Source organism: Sinocyclocheilus anshuiensis, unplaced genomic scaffold, assembly GCF_001515605.1.
Source record: "Sinocyclocheilus anshuiensis isolate Anshui unplaced genomic scaffold, SAMN03320099.WGS_v1.1 scaffold1170, whole genome shotgun sequence".
Taxonomy (NCBI): domain Eukaryota; kingdom Metazoa; phylum Chordata; class Actinopteri; order Cypriniformes; family Cyprinidae; genus Sinocyclocheilus; species Sinocyclocheilus anshuiensis.
Window position 1 is genome coordinate 160,488 of NW_015538055.1, and position 12,252 is coordinate 172,739.

The 12,252-nt window shown below is 35.8% G+C and overlaps 2 protein-coding genes across 3 annotated transcripts in view; one reads left to right on the plus strand and one right to left on the minus strand.

Annotated features, from left to right (window-relative positions):
• Positions 1–1,338: 1,338 nt before the first annotated feature.
• Positions 1,339–6,700, minus strand: LOC107682449 (tsukushin-like). Its single transcript, XM_016478685.1, has 3 exons — positions 6,428–6,700; positions 1,939–3,146; positions 1,339–1,841 (listed from the first exon to the last, which is right to left on the minus strand). Exons 1-2 carry the CDS (start codon positions 6,476–6,478, stop codon positions 2,097–2,099), a joined length of 1,101 nt encoding a protein of 366 aa, XP_016334171.1. The 5' UTR covers positions 6,479–6,700; the 3' UTR covers positions 1,339–1,841; positions 1,939–2,096.
• Positions 6,701–9,850: 3,150 nt separating this feature from the next.
• LOC107682463 (retinal guanylyl cyclase 2-like) overlaps positions 9,851–12,252 on the plus strand; it is a 10,264-nt gene continuing 7,862 nt past the window's right edge. For both annotated transcript variants that reach the window (XR_001633500.1, XM_016478693.1), the window contains exons 1-2: positions 9,851–10,258; positions 10,891–11,684. Coding sequence is in view for 1 of the 2 variants with exons in the window: in XM_016478693.1 (XP_016334179.1) it covers positions 10,940–11,684 (745 nt within the window). In the remaining variant the exon portion in view is untranslated. The remainder of the gene's footprint in view (positions 10,259–10,890; positions 11,685–12,252) is intronic.

Sequence of the window (12,252 nt, forward strand, 5' to 3'; positions counted from 1 at the left end):
TTTCAAAATTGGCAGTAATGATGGCATTCACACAGAATGTGTTCTTGGGTTTAAAAGCATGTGATGTAGCGTTGCGGCATGGCAAAGAAAACAGGATTTTCTGCAGTTTTTCCATTGTTTTTCTTCGTAAACATGCTAGATGGATGTCTCTGACTATTGCACGTTAAAAGTTCAACTTAAAAACGTTTCTCTAGACATGCCATGCGTCTGGTGTTTTTACATGCAAAAACGCATGAACCCTTCCTAATATATGCATACTACTGGTTTGCAATTGGTCTTATTTTTTCTTTTCATTCCTTTGCATACTAAATTGTGAATGAACTTTTTATTTACAAAGAGCCAAAGTTAATCTTTTGCTGCCTTACAGCAATGGTATTTCCTTCAGGAAATGCTAATCTAGTTTATTTTGAAGGATTTTGCCTTAAAATGGTGTTTTTGAGAAATCACAGAAAATGGGGAGAAAGTCATGATAACATTCACTGACTGTTTGTTCTTGTTTCTCTTTGGCCCGTTTATTTACATTACTTATTTATCCTGAGCATAGCGGAAAGTGCAAAGTAATGAAGAGAAAGTTGAGCCGTTAAGTAAATATTTTTTTCCACTAAGCTTTTGTGTAGAAAAGAAGAGGGGGATGTGTCTTTGGCATTAGTCTCCTAGAATTTCAAAGAGCTGGATCTTGGCAATAATTCAGAGCAGCTAAGGGGATATATGAATACTTGGTCTGTGAGGCCTAAAAGCCTAAAGCCTGACAGGCTGAAGTCATCTGTTCCAATTCAGCCATCAAGTCTTCTGTTCGCCTAAAACGGCTGTCCATGGTTAGTATGAGTGAATGGATAATGCCTTATTCTTTTAAAATAAGTGTAGGGTAAAACACTGGGTGTTTTTTTATGAACAAATCATGGCTGTCTGAGTGTGTAAGACTGAGGAGAACCACATTAGTGAGGCCTGTATTATGACTAAACACACTGCGTGACTCAGAAAGATGTGCCGAAATGCACATCGGCCCTGGCTTAACTTTGGAAGTTTTGATACAGTTTGGGGAAGTGAGCTTTAAATCACAAAACTGAGCACAAACATACTGGCATATGTGTAAAGTTGATTATCTTTTATTAGGAGTATAGTTTTGTACAAACATCAACCATACCTCGGCTCACATGATGAACAACCATCATGCATTTTTTTTTAAAAGTTAAACATTAAAAGTGCAAAATGTCGGAGCAAGATCAAGTAAACGTCTGTGAAATGACAATTTAGAAATTAGAAAGAGATGTGAACTCAATGTTACATTTCCCTCAAGTGTCAGTCTACGTGATGTGATTTTGTAGTTTGTAAATCATATTTTAGGTTCAGTATTAGGAGAACAATATAATGCAATAATAAATTTCATTATAATGCAAAATGTACATTCCGCATATTGTATTTTATCCTTTGTGCTTCTGTCAAAAATGCCCCACTTTCAACCAAGTAAAAACACCTAAATTAAATATACCAAATTGTATTGCCTTCGGTGTTTAAGGTCAAATCATTATAAACCTTCTGAAAATATATACATTTAATTGCACATTAGTGTAAACTGTACAGCTTTTATGATCATTCAAAAATGATGACATAAGGTCATGAGGGGCATCCGAACATTAGAAATGTATTATTCCAAAATACTTAATGAATTACAATTTAAGGCACCATGACTTCTAAACTGACCTGCAATACTGGTGTTTGTACAAAGTGTTTGAATACACAACTTGTGAAACTTTAAGACTTAAGAAAAAAACACACCGCAAATCTCAGGTTACATATTAAGTGAAATGTAACTAAAGTGCACGAGTCATTGCGATATATCACTGTAAAAAATGACCGTAAATTTAACGGTAAAAGACTGTAAAAATGCTACAGTAAAAACCTGTTAAATGGTTAACGGTAAATTCCCCTACTATATACGTGCGTGCTTAAATGTGCTCAACATGTAAAATAAAGGACCTTAGTTGACATAGTATGTGCAAATATGATGCAATCTTGAATTACAAAAAATAAAAGATCTTATGAGATACTAAAAAGGCACAGAGATGAGAAAAGGAGTCTTTCTTGGCACTTCAGGCTCACAAGATCATTCCTGCGTTGTCACAGGTAAGTATATCATTGGGTTTGGCTTGTCCAATCTGTCTGTGAAACTGTCCTTGCTTGTGTGTCTTCCAGCAATGCACATTTGGACCTAAAGATATGCTCTTTATGCTTGGCATCTGGGTAAAGATGGTCCTTGATAATGGTGTGACAGGATTATGGGACAAATTGAGCTCTTGTAAAGAGACAAGTCCACTAAATACATCCGGGCTCAATGTCTTGAGCCGGCTGTTGTTTGACAAGTCTAAGACCTGTAGGTTCTTCAAACCTCTAAAAGCACCTGGCTGAATGAGGGTCAGGTCGGAAAGGCTGCTGAGAGACAGGTGAACCAGTTCTGTCATTGAATCAAAGGCCCCTGCATCAATGCTGGAGATGAGATTCCCATCCAGGTTCAGATACTGAAGTGGGATCCGGTTGAGCATCGGCACCTTCCTCAATTGGTTCCCTGCCAGCATAAGACTCTTGATGTTCAACGGATGGCCAGGCGTCTTCCTGGAAACGGAGGTAAGAAGGTTTCGCGACAGGTCCACCATGATTGGTACATCCTGTGCTCTGGTGGTGAGCAGATCAAGGCTAAACTCTTTGAATCGGTTTTCACTCAGGTCCAGCTCAACCAGAGGGAGTCCGGTGAAGCAGCCATCGCCAAGATCCTCAAGAGCGTTGTTGCTCAGGTCCAACGTCTCAAGGTAGCGGAGTTTAGAGAACGCTTTGGGACTGACATGTGAAATGAGATTGCTGCTCAGGTCCAGACTAACCAAGGTGGTGTAACCCGGTCCGGAGAGCATCGAGTCGCTGATGGAGGTGATGGAGTTTAAGGAGAGGTCGAGATGGGACGTGTCCAGAGGGATGGGGACAGGAGCGTTCCCGGGGCCGATTCCACTGCAGTCCACTTTGGTAAGGCTGAAACTGTCGAAGAGGCCGAAGCTCTCCACCTCACACCGACATTGCGGATGGCAGTTCTTCACCGTTCCCATGACAGCCAGGCCAAGCAAAGCGAAGAAAAGACACAGCAATGTGGCCATGGTGAGCTATAAACCAAAAAAACACACAGTACACGGTTTAATTTCACAGTCATAAAAGTACCAAAACAGAATGAACCAATCAAAATCAAGTGAACGACAACATTTAGTTCTCAGTTAACCCTGGTGTTTAGTTCCTATAAACAACCAGTGCGAAATCTCCTATTATTGTACACTGACATGGATGCTAATATCGTTGTTATAGTTATCTTGATAGTTATTGTTCTTTACATGACCTGGCCTTAAGGGTCTGGTATTCCATGTTACCATCAAAACAGAACCATAACCCACTTCAGTGGTCTTTGAGAGGTTTGAAGAGGTTTGAAGTCGCTCATTACATATGGTAATTTATTTGCAGCTGGACGTACATGCTTGTCACTCTGGGTCTGTGTTGATTCATTCGTTACGCTAAAAGTATAAATATTCTTCCCTTCTAGTGCAACTTGATAAGCCGTAATTTTTACGCACATTCTCAAAGGATTTTACCTCATTCTTATGATCAAAGAACCTATTAAATTTAAATTTCTCAATTATAGCAACAATTTGTCATGATTACAAGGGTGCAAGGCTGTTCTCATGGAGAATTTAAGGACGGTTAACACATAATCATTCAGTTAAAGAATATTAAGAAACTCAAAGTCTTTGATGCTTTAATATGCTTTAACAAACCGGTATTAGAAATTATTAACATAATTAACTTATTAAATTAATGAAGTTAAATTATAAAGTTAAGTTAGATTATTAATATCTATAATATCAGTGTTATTTGTGAAATAAATAAATAGAAAAAGCTGTAAATCTAAGTCTATATTTATGGTAAATTCTGTAATAATTTATCACATTCAAATTTGTAATTCAGGTTATTCAATATGAAAGTAAATAAAATAATATTGACAAACCTAGCAACTTTTTTGGATAAACCTTAGATATGGTTCAGTTGGAAGATTTCGCCAGTGCTGTCCTGCGAACGCGAGGTCTGACTTTCCCGGAGAAGTGTCACCTCTCTCGGCGTCTGTTCTGTGCAGTGAGCGCCAGAGAAGCAGCGCAGCCGACTCGTCAATAAATGAGTACAAAACAGCGTTTCCTAGCACCTGTCGCTTACTGATAGTTTGGAATTATAAATGAGCGTAGTTCGTCTGTTAATATCACATGCACTTTTTTGTTTGTTGTTTTTTTTAGTTTGTTACTCAGACGCAGGCAGTGCGCTGCATGAGACAAAAAAGTAATATAGCCAAAACAACCGCATAGCCGCTCTTTAGTGTAGATGCATGTTGATTTTATCAGACGATGCCGCGATTATAAATGAGAGTGACTCCTGGTTAACATGTATTAAAAGGGGTTGTGTTTAGTCACTATTTAGTGTGGTATTTTTTGACAATATTCACTCATCATGACAGTAAAATAGGGCATTCTAAGTCAATATACTGCAGTATTTCCTCTCTCAATCAGTAGAAAATATATGGTTAACACACGGTCATGCATGAAAAAAGAAATACCGTCATGTACCGTGAAACCGGTATAATTTTGAAAAATACTGTGACATAAATTTTTGGTCATACCGCCCAGCACTACCTGAGGGTGAGTAAATGTTTAGCAAATGTTAATTTCTGGGTGAACTATTCCTTTAATTGAAATGTCTCAGACTGTTTGTTCTATCAGTGCCTTGCAAAAGCACTAAAACACTTTTCTGCCAAACTTTTTTTTAATATTGAATTAATTCTGTATTGTCAGATTGATTACTCATATGTAACAACATTCAAAATGATTTTCTGTCAAGCTTGTGATTGCATGTTTCTAAGTAACCATACGTATACATCTGCCCGTGTGACAGGGGTTATGAACTCTCCCACTGTAAAATCCCTCCTTAAAATGCCTAAAGTCTAAGTGGACTGTATTTTAAGAGCAATCACTGTCAGTGGTTAACAGCTACAATTTAAACCATTTATCTTTCTCCGAAATGTGGGAAATTACCCTCATACCTTCCCTTTCGGTGAGACTGAGAGACTCACCTATGACTCTGCATGAAAACAGTCTAGCGTTAGAATGCAGATCATTTTCAACTTACTTTATCTTTCTGCAATTAACATAGCCAAAAGAGAACTACAGTACAAGAGAATTAAGTCGGTTCTTAACCAATTTAATTAGCAGACTGCAGACATCCTAATCCAATAAAGCTGAAAGAATGCAGTACTTTAAGGGGGGTCAGATTTAATGGGAGCTTTAACATCTCAAACAGCTCACTTTTGAATGCCAGGTACTTTTTGTGATGCCAACTTCACAACAGCACGTAACTTTTGAATTACATGCTAGAGGCATGCATCAAAGCGTTCAACAAAATTTTATGAGTGTTGACTACAGTACAGCTGACATAATGCAGGTTGCCACCCATATACTAGAAAACACATGAACAGCTTTATCTCAATTCCAATGCATTAAAGCACTTGTTAGCCTTAAAACAAAAAGGAGTTTTTTTTTTACTTTATTTTTTCTTCCATTTTTAATTCCCCTGTTCAAGTCTACTGACAAATGGCACCATTTGGTGGGTGTCTAAAGCATAGTACTTAACAATGCTAATGCCTCTTCCTCCATCAGGAAACAACTAAATTACTCAATTGTGCTTTTCATTCAAGTGAGAAAAGCAGCAATTTAAGTCCAATTGTTAAATAGAACCCAAAACAAAGATGAAAATAAAATTATGAAAAAATACATTTTTACATAAACAGCTATGGAGCAATTATTGTTATAATATGCCATTACAAATATTAATAATAATAGTTATTATTATTCTTAAATAAGAACGTGTATTACTTATGTACAAAGCAGAGTAAAATAACAATTACTAATTATTTCTTTTAAAATGTCTGTGCAAAACAGTATTGGTTGATTCACAGTAAAATGAATTTATCTGAGAACTACTTTGACAGAATTTTGGGCATCATAGGTGCTGTCTAGGTAGGCAGCTGACTAGGTTTTGAGACACAGCCAAAATCTCTGCCTTCGTGGTCTGATCCACATCTGTATTCATTTAAAAATACAATCGCAAATACACTTTGGAACAACTTGACAATGCTCAACAAACGTGTGCGTTTCACAGCACCAGAATGTAACAATATGCAAGTTAACGTTACTTCCATTGTGTCTTTATTTTTCATTACGCGAACTACTTGAGATGAAGCAATCAGCAGGCATTTTGAGTTTGTCAAATAAAAAAGGCAGTACAAACCAATGCCAACAGTAAGTCACGTTTATGAGATACAGGAGAACACTTTTTTCTTTTTGGTAAAACTTACCATGTGCCGCGACACGTCTGTCGGAGAGCTTTTACTCTTCCAGGCCAGCATCGGAGAAGACTCCAGTTTTAGGGGTTGTCATATCCTGACTGTGCTTTTTGTAGTGGGGCGAATGAGCACGTCTGCGGTATTGTCTTGGTTGGGACTTTGTCGATCTATCGGTTACAGACTCGCCGCAGAAGATGAAGCGATAAAACGCCAAGGCAAGCACAGTCTCGTCTAGTTTCACTCACTGATGATAATCCGCGCCCACCAATGTCTAGACGCGGCGAGTAACAGCGCCCTCTAGCGGCGAGTATATAACACTACAGACCATTTAAATGTAAACTGGGGGTCGAATCTTTTCTGACATTTTCTTAAAAGGGTCATATGATGCTTTTTAAAATATCATTATTTTGTGTATTTGGTGTAACAGAATATGTTGACATGCTTTAATATATGTTAATGTTTTTATTTTTAAATTAAACCAATAAATAATAGCTTTTATACTGTCTCTGTACTGAAGCCAAAACAAATGATTATAATGTTTTCTAAAAAATATTTACTTTATAATAAAGGAAAGGCATGCAGGCAAGTCTAACGTGAGAAATAACTATGTGTAACCATAACATTCTTGATTTGACTGTTTGAACAGCTCTGTAGAGGCTTTACAGATGCACATTCATAAAGAAGATGGTCTTTTTTTCATTTATGCACCATGTTCTTGTAGCATTTATTTCTTAATTTACAACTGTTTGAATGATAAAAATAGTAATAATAAAAGAAAGTTGACATGTGTCAGTGGGTTCAAAACTATTTATATAGTGTTTTTCACATTAAATATTGTTCTAAAGCAGTGTTTCAGAGAATAGTGCCCTTCAAACCCTAATGAGCAAGTTAAAGCTTTTTTCACTGTTAAAAATGAAGGCTGCAAACAACAGAATAAAACTAATCATGATTAGTCTTGTACTTTCCCATCAGTCTTTAGAAAGTGGAATTTAACAGTAATAATATCAAATTTAATAAATGTTTAAAAAAAAACAAAAAAAACCTTGAGCTAACATGTTAAACGCTGTCAAATTTTCTCATATTTTCTATATGGACTCCCTTATGGGCCACTGCAATATACAACTAAGATCATATTTTAGTGTTTTCAAAATGTGAGTTGTCAAATAAATCACAACTCATTTATTATTAATATATTCATGTTAACATATAAAGTTCTACAATTTAATGTTGAAGGTTACCATCATACAACTTCAGCTTAAATTACATCTGTAATGGTAAGCGTTTACTACATTTAAGGAATAGAAAAGCCCCAAAGATGCATGCAATATTATTTGTATTTATATTATCACTATTTTGTGGTTTTCAGGTGGATTTAGGTCACAAAGAAAACCTTTGATTGTGAAATCGGAGTTCTTAAAGTTTCTTTTGTTTTTCTGCTCTCTGCAGATTTTTATAACTCGTAGACGTGAAACTAAAGAATAAAGAGAAGGAGAGTATAGGAAGAAAAAGAGGACAATGACGATTATGCAGGAACTGCATAGTATATAATATGTTCTAAAATATAAACTTAAAACAACCTCTGATCTGAATGAGGTTGCACGTTTAAAAGAGTGCAGTTTTTTTCATCCACTAGATGGCAGTACAATAAAACAAAAACAATTGTCTTCAAGGAGCCCACATTTCAATGAAGAGAGTAAAACTTTTTAGTTATATATTCACAAATATTATTAATTGTACCACAAATATTAGAAAGTATATGAAGTGCATGTTCAGCAATGGTTAACTAACCAATCAGCCCTAATAAAATTACAGATATGTCCATTCAAACCCTATACATGTTTCAAAGACCAAGACATTTTGGTTTTGTTTCCTTTAGAGACAGTTATTTAGTGCTACAGAGTGCTTGAAATATTACCTGTAAGAGCTTTGGGTGCTGTTTGCTGAGTTTGCATCCTCTGTTTCTGGTTGTAGGGCAGAGGTGTCAAGGTGTAACATTTAAGAAGCTCAGAGGCTTATTGGATATGGGTCAGCACATCTTTCTCGCCCTCCTCCCTCTCTCTCACTCTCACTGCACATATCACCAGAAAATCTCAACAGTAACCTGAAGGCAAACGCTGCATTAAGCAAAAGCTGCATTAAGCTCCTCAAGCACATCAGAAATCCCAAAAGTCACGTGATCCATCAAAAAGTCAAGACTTTTAAAGTTTTAATAGCCAGCAAACGAGAAACAATGAAAATGTGAATCAAACAGTAAAACTGCTTGAGCACAAGATGGTTTTGTTCCGTAAATGTTTCTTATTACCTGGGCTCGTATTTCTCTGTAAGCATTGTGCTAATAGTCCAAATGAGCTCAGAGAGACCTCAGATGAATTCTTAAAACACAAGGTTTAACTGACACAGGCAAATGTGAGAGAACTCTAGGGATCGTCCAAGGGAACGCCCTTCGTTAACTTTAATTATACCCAATACACCATGTGCAAATTCAATTGAAGTGGGCCTATCACAGCTACACCAAACAAATGCTTGATTACACTGCGTAAACGCTCATGCACCTCGGGGTCTCCATGGCAAGGTGGAAATAGGCTGCTGAGACCTTGCTCGACCATAAATAACCTAAAGATGAGAGCTCAAAAACATAAAGCATAAAAATAATAATAAAATGTTGTTTTCTATACTAATAAATGTTGTTCCGTAATTTCTGATCCAAAAGTCATTTTGATATTTTTGTGGCGCATTAAATGACTGGAGATTGTAATTCTTGAAATACGAAATGTTGGCATAAGTAGTTTGGCTTGTATGTACTGTGCATATATATGATATTTTATTGTTATTTTATAAAATAATAATAATAATTAAATAAATTATTTAACCCTATTCAAATGTGTTCATAGTCATTTGTAGTCATTTGTACATAATATTATATAATATATAATATTATATTATTATATATTATATATTATAATATATACACACACACATACACACACCTATATATATATATATATATATGCATATAATAATATTTTTATATTATTTTTATGAAACAAAATCTTGGTATTTAAAAAAACAACAACATATTTTAATGTTTTTGCTTAAACATTTCCCACAATCCAAACCAACAGCACTGAAATCATTGCATTTAATTATTCTTCTTGGCCCATCAAAATATCTTCCTAATGTGTAATTTACGCTTGTGATGACTGTACACTATAATGCAACACAATTTTATGTTTCCTTCATTTGCCTAAAAAGTAACTAATTGCGTTCATGGCTAGCTCAGTCAGTAAAGGTGGATCTGAAGCGTTAACGTATGTCTGCAATCCTCTTATTTTGTCCCTGACCAAGTATGGATTAGATTCATCCGCGGGTCACTTTCAAAGGACTTTCATTGAACGAGTGGATTCATTTCAAACGCAACAATTATTTTTAAGCTCGTCAAGGATTTCAGGAACTGCGATGTAACAAAAATAAGGTAAAAACTGAACCCATATCGACAACACTATCGAGTAGTTGTACTGCAATATTCATAAGGGTGAAGCTGGAAAATGTTACTGAACGTTAGGTGTGAATTGTGAAAGGTGCAAAAGTGCACCTGGATTGATGACTGTAGGCATAAGTAGCTCTCCAGGGTGCTGAAGTTGAACCTCAACGCCACTGACGAGCCTCATCAAACTCTTGTTTGTGAGCTGAGATCTACTCAACATTTGTTTATGCCCACTGCGCGACTGATGCTGGAGAACTCTATGAAGGATATAAATCGACCTTATAAAAGAAAACACTGGAGGAAAGAGGTAAAACTTTTTGAAAATGTTTTCCTGCACCAAGAGGCCCATATAAATAATGGTAAGTTCATTTTCTAAATTGCATTTTATGTAGCAATGTGTTTCAATTTGTTCACTAGCATAAATATAAGTGCAGATAAATTTGTAGTTTATTTATTTATTTGTATTTGTCCTGCATCAAAAAATTGGTAATGAAACAATTTTCACTCAGAAATTGCTAGTAAATATCACAAATAATTACAACAAAAGGCAAATAACACATTAAACATGAAATTTGGAAAGACTGAAATATTATTTATTTGTAAAAATGTACTCCAATAATCAATGTTTTATTTACAAAATAATTACCTAAAATATTTTTTTACAGTGTAGATTAGCAAAGCACAAATAAATATTTTCCCATGTCACAATAATTTCATGTAATTTCTTCAACCATGTTCTAATCATTCAGAGTTCAATTATTAGATTTGATCAGATTTAACTCACATAACTTACATTTAAAATGAACTGCAGACTGTCGATTTTTACTTAAAAATTGAACTTTAAGTTTTCAATTTTGGTGTGTTGAGATGAATTGTACAGAAAATATACAACCTAGCTGTATGTATCAGATACGCCTATTGAATATTTGGCCTTGAAAACTGATAAAAGTGTGCCATGACTTCAATTCATGTCTAACCCGCTGTTTTCTAGGTGTCTCTTTGTAATATCCATCTCTCATAACGTCTTCTGACGGAGGACAATGCAACATCTTCACCTCCCATTCGGAGGTGCTTTATGGGAGTTATCCAGTTACCCCTACTGCCTCGTTCTCAGGAGCAGACACAGCCTCTCTACGCTCCCATTTTACAGCATTACACTATGGATTATTCTTGGTGTGTTGACGTTTCCATGCTGTGTCCAATGCCTGATTTTCAAAGTAGGTGTCTTGGGGCCTTGGAACTGTGACCCTTATTACGCAAAATCACTTCCTGCCATTGCGTCCAAACTGGCTGTTGGCCGCATAAACGAGGATTTTAGTTTAGATCTTGGCTGCACAATGGACTTTGTCATCCTTCAGGAGGCCTGTGAGACATCCAAAGCCTTGACCTCGTTTGTACAATATGAGAACATGGTTGATGCATTTGTAGGCCCTACAAATCCAGGATACTGCAATGCTGCGGTGCTCATGGGCAAGAATTGGGACAAGTCTATATTTTCATGGGCGTGCATTAACTATGAGTTAGACCGGGTCCAGGGCTACCCAACATTTGCTCGAACTTTACCATCCCCGACACGGGTGCTTTTTAGTGTACTTAAGTTTTTCAGCTTGGCTAACATAGCCATCGTGTCTTCTAATGAGGATATATGGATCGACACGGCTGCCAAATTGGCTAGTGCTCTCAGAAACCAGGGGCTTCCTGTTGGCATCGTTGTGTCCATGGGGAATAATGACACCATGCTGGAGAACACGTTGCTGAGCATACGAAACGCAGGGGAGATAAAAGGTCAATTGTTTTGGACACATAGATTTGCAGTGTGTGCATAAACATTCCTTATATGTTGAGAGACATCAAGAGATTTGTGTTCCAGTAAATATTTCCCAGTATTTTTAAGGTCAGTTTCTGTATAGGCTTTTTAAGATGACAATTTTAAGCAGTAAAACATAAGGCATCATACAAATCATAAACCATTGTTTTAACCAATACATTTTATGATAATAATTAGATTAGATATATAAATTAGATATATTTAACAAGTAAAACATATGATTATTTATAATTATATTTAAAACTGTATAATTACACTTTACTGTAATATTCTACTATATTTAAAGTTATTATAATAAATACTAATATATTTATAATTCTTTTCAAATGATAACTGAATGTTTGTCAATGTGTATTTCTCATTATATCTGAAAGTCAGTTTCAGTCAGACTTTGAAGGCTTTTTAAAATGACTCTACAAAACAATTTAGGTAACAGCAAAAATGTAACATATCAAAACACAAACCATTGTTTTAAACAATTGGATACATTTAAAATTGAACAAACATGACAACTCTCCCTTGTCA

Coding starts and splice junctions, on each gene's coding strand:
- LOC107682449 (XM_016478685.1), bottom strand. CDS start 6,478: ATGCTGGCCTGGAAGAGTAAAAGCTCTCCGACAGACGTGTCGCGGCAC. Junction 3,147..6,427: donor CAGACGTGTCGCGGCACATG/GTAAGTTTTACC, acceptor TTTGGTTTATAG/CTCACCATGGCCACATTGCT.